We start from the raw sequence: 4,519 nt of genomic DNA, 5'->3' as shown, positions 1-4,519 counted from the left end.
AAAAATTTATATCAACTTAAAACTATGGACTAAAAAATACAATAAAACTAAAAATACTTAATTATGGCAATAAGTAGTGAATGCAGGCAAATTTAAATCAATACAGAATTTAAAAACTCATTGAATAGAGTATAAGAATAAAAATAAATGGAAGTGCAAGCTCCACTTAAGAATATATACAAAAAAATATTAAAATTACAAAAAATGAGTAAAAATTGGCAAACCACTAATTCAAGCAAACTCAAATTTTGATTAAAAAATAAGAATAATACAGGTAATAGGTAAGCGAAAAAAAGTTAAATACTTCAACTTAAAAAATCAAAAATACAAATTCATTAAAAAAAAAAATCATTCAAAAAATCAAAGGCAGTGTGAATGCTTAACAATATTCACTACAGGAATTAAATGAACTGTTATGTTACAATTAAGTAAAACTGAAATTATCAGTTGAACATAAAAAATACAAAATATATTATAATTATCAGACATTATTTACGGGAATAAGACGTAATACTTTTTTATAACTTAAACTTAACTTAAACACTAAAAGAGTTTTCTGCTGAAACTCAATCATTTCTAAAGTACAGTTTTATAATTTATACAGAGAAATAAATTATAAAAGTACAGACACTTTCAGCATAAAAAAGTTCTAAATTCATCCGACATTTCTATGTCTTCGTCAAGTGACAATAATAAACTTGAATACATTTTTATAATTTATAAATAAGTACAAGTTAAAGAACTATACGACCTACAAAGAATAATCACTAAGAAATAGTTTTAATACACATTTAACACATATAATTGTTATCGATCTGTTCCTTAAACTTCGCTGGAACGCGCCATATCCATTGAATATAAAATCAGCAAAACGTCGTCAGATAAGGGAATAGAAAATTTAGACAAAGAAAGCGACCGCCATTAGAATCTTTCGCCGACTCTGCTCTAAACTGACGTTTGGTGTAGCACAGAAGGACGCTTAGAACGCGACTTAGAAGGCCCTTGCCCCGAATCCGAGGTAGTACGCGGCACAGAACGTCGCGAGGAATGTGGATCGGCAGTTGGCATATTACTACGCGTATGTAACGGAGCAGGTGGCGCCGAACGTCGGTCAGCACGTCGTTCAGAACGTGGCATAAGACGTGAGGTAGCAGTTGGTGCAGGATGAGACGAGGATTGCGCAGCAGCTTGTACAGGACTAGACGAGGATTGCGCAGCAGCTTGTACAGGACGAGACGAGGATTGTGCAGCAACTGGTTCTGGGCGAGATACGGATTGCGCATCAGCTGGTACAGGGTTAGACAAGCATTGCGCAGAATGTGAGGCGGTAGGTGACTTATAACGTGAGCTTGAACGTGGGTTAGAGTCGGCCATGGTGTCAGGTGGAGAAAGTAGCGCATTACTTGGATCAGCAGTTGGCACAGCACTAGACGTATGGCCAGGCAAAGAGCGACGCGCCCCACGTGGCGTAGAAATTGGCGTAGTACGTGGCGTAGAACCTGATACAACAAGTGGCACATAAGATGGCGCCGGAGCAGTTATATGACGTGCCGTAGAATGCAGCACGGTGCTGTGCGCAACACCTGGCATGCCCGCTGGCGCAGTGCGTGGCAAGACTCCAGGCAAAGAATATTTCGAACAATGTGGCACAGCACTTGAAGAGGAGGTTGTAGAGCGTGGCTTAGCGCTTGACGTTGAAACACCTGAGATGGAATCCTTGGAAGCAGTTGGTAGTTGTTCCATTAGTATACCATTCCCTTCGGGTACTCTCGTCTTTCTGCAGTGTATGTAATAAATGAAGTAGCACACGCCAAAGAATGCGGCGGTAAGAGCGATCGGTATTAAAAATATAAGAAAACTCGTAAACGCTTCCTTTATTGGATCCATATCGTATGCAGCGTTTGGAACTATTTTTTTGCCACCTTTCTTGTAATACACTACTCGACTACGAAGTGGTCGAATTCCACAGTACCGCCTCGCAAGTGCCGAATGTGAGCTAGCGGTTTTTTGGCAGTGATATACGGCGAGGTAAATGACATGGGATTAAAGGAAATATGGGATAACAAAAGGCCAAACTAAAGAGAATTGTGGAAAACTTAGAAAGCGTTGATGAAGCGGGGAATGAAGGAAGTATAGAATAAGATGTGGAATAAAATATGAAAACTTTGCACTAAAAATATAGAGTTTTTATTTATAAAATCAGGTGATCTCAACTGCGGACGAATTCCACAAAATATCTATTTTTTCATATTTGGAGACCCAACTGGTGCTGATTATGCTTTATTGACTTTTTTTTTTTAATAAATTCTTTAGCATTAAGCAGGACATCAGCATTTTAGCACCAATGTTACCAGATTGCTTTTACGGTTTTATATGTTTTTTCCGTTACAACATTACCATTTGTGGATCAACATCTAGACACGCACTTCAAATTGGAGGTGAAGTTCGGGCCGCTCCCTCCTCCCAATGGCAGATGGCTTTTTATGAGGAGGTTTGTCATGACAGAAATATAGGTACAATTGGCGGTTTGCCATTGCCTGTCGGGAGGTGCTTTTATATTTATTTACCCCTTTCAGCGTTTGCGACTCGAACTCGCCCAGAACGGGTTTGTGTGGTAAATGCCCGGAACCTAATAGCCACGCCATGTTATTTAAGGTGACACGAAATAGTCCGTATTCACAAAGAAGAGATCGTTTTAGACCCTAAGGAGAGGAAATCTTTAAATCCGTGGCAATCATTTTGCATATCGCGAATTCGCGAGTAAATATCTTCCAAAGTTTAAGAATGGATGAAGTACCCGCTCCACATGCTTCGCTCGCGTGATTCCGCTCAGCCATTGTTTAATGAAGCGGAATTGGAAAAAATCCTGTTACACTCATATTGTGGGCATTTTTTTGAAAAGAAAAACGATGTTTCGGCCCATCATACCTGACGACCCGGAACTCGGTTCTAAGTCACTGGAAAGGCCCGCATCCATATGCACACAAGTACTGTCACTTCAGCAGCATTCCCCAAACATTTATGGGGGATGTTTGTGCTGTTACCCGACCGCTTCAATAAAATATTCTGTGATTTGAATTTTCCTTTTATATTGAATATTAGGAGTAAATCTGGTACTTATAAATTAATATGGATTAAAATAAGAATTAAGTTTTCTTCTTTTTTTTGTCAAATTTAAAGTGGATGACAAAGAAACATGCTAAATAATATTTTTTTAAATACAGATTTGATTTAAATTTTTTAATAAAACCGCTTTGAATACAAAAATGGTTTAATTATTAAATCGTCATTCGATTACAATAAAAAGCTTAAATGTAATTTTATAGTCTATAAATAAATATAAATTATAAATGAAAAGAGTTTATAATAAGAAATAAATCGAATTTGGGCATTAATGGTTAAAAATCAATGACACCATAAAATACTTTTACTAAAAAAGAATTGTTTTGCAGCGCCTGCTTATATTCTGTATATTCCACATACATACATAATAGTTGTTCTTGTAAGTACATAGTTTTGAACTCTAGCTGGTGGGCCAAACTCCGGCCATGCCCTAGTTATGTTAATATGCAAAATGCCCAACTCCGGTCGATTTATCGAAAGCTGACCTAAAGTTCGTCCACGTCGACCTCATCGAACTCAACGAACTCATCCTCATCCTCCGAGTCAGTTAATGCACGCATGCCGATACCGTTTACTGGATGGAACGCCGGTTGTCGGTACCGCCTCGTCGTCCTCCAAAGCCATAGCAGGAAGTAAACTACTATACCAAAGAAAATTGTGAGCGAACAGAAATACCACACCATAGACGCTGTGAGCTCTTGGTTTTTATCCTTTCCTCCACACATTTTTGATTTGTTTTCTTTTTTCTTTTAGTTTAAAACAAAAAACTGTTTGTGCGCCTACGCTCTGTGCACAAGTCCCGTTAAAGCACTTTGTCAGCCTTTCGCTGGTCATCCACCTCTTGAGCGCGCCAAAGTTGCCAGAGTTAGTTGATGGGATTTTGAATTTCACACATTTTTGTTTCAATAAAATTTTTTGGTATTTAATTTTTTTTAATTTTTAGTTGCATTTATTTTTTTATGGTTGACAAGAAGTAAAAATTTAAATTTTTTGTTATAAAAGAGAACTTTTTTTAACTGAATTTTTGTTTTTTAGGTAATTGCCAAGAAGAAAATCATCGAATAGGACTTTATATTTTTTATAATTGACTAACAAATAAATAGTAAATAAAGAAAAAAGAATAAATAAATTTTTCTAGTTAAATTATTAAATTAAAATAAAAGTTAGTTAAAGATGGAGCTGAAGAATTATTGTTAAAGAGAATATTTAATTGTTAGCTAAATTTTTTCCTTCATAATTACCAAGAAGCAAATAGTTAAACATAACACTTTACACTTTTTCTAAATTTAATATTAGTTAAAGAGGGTTAATTGAAAAATATTTTAAATTAAAGAATTATTGTTAAAAAAATATTTTATGAAAATATTTAATTTTTAGGATTTTTTTTAATTAGATA

The 4,519-nt window shown here is 35.8% G+C and overlaps 1 protein-coding gene across 1 annotated transcript; it reads right to left on the bottom strand.

Annotated features, from left to right (window-relative positions):
• Positions 1-945: 945 nt before the first annotated feature.
• On the bottom strand, positions 946-1,887 carry LOC129238428 (mucin-1-like). Its single transcript, XM_054873452.1, has one exon. It carries the CDS (start codon positions 1,885-1,887, stop codon positions 946-948), a length of 942 nt encoding a protein of 313 aa, XP_054729427.1.
• Between the last annotated feature and the right edge of the window lie 2,632 nt (positions 1,888-4,519).

Source organism: Anastrepha obliqua, chromosome 2, assembly GCF_027943255.1.
Source record: "Anastrepha obliqua isolate idAnaObli1 chromosome 2, idAnaObli1_1.0, whole genome shotgun sequence".
NCBI lineage: Eukaryota > Metazoa > Arthropoda > Insecta > Diptera > Tephritidae > Anastrepha > Anastrepha obliqua.
This window is presented reverse-complemented; position numbering and strand designations above follow the sequence as displayed.

Excerpts from the sequence above, each read along its gene's own strand:
- LOC129238428 (XM_054873452.1), bottom strand. The coding sequence starts at position 1,887 with ATGGATCCAATAAAGGAAGCGTTTACGAGTTTTCTTATATTTTTAATA.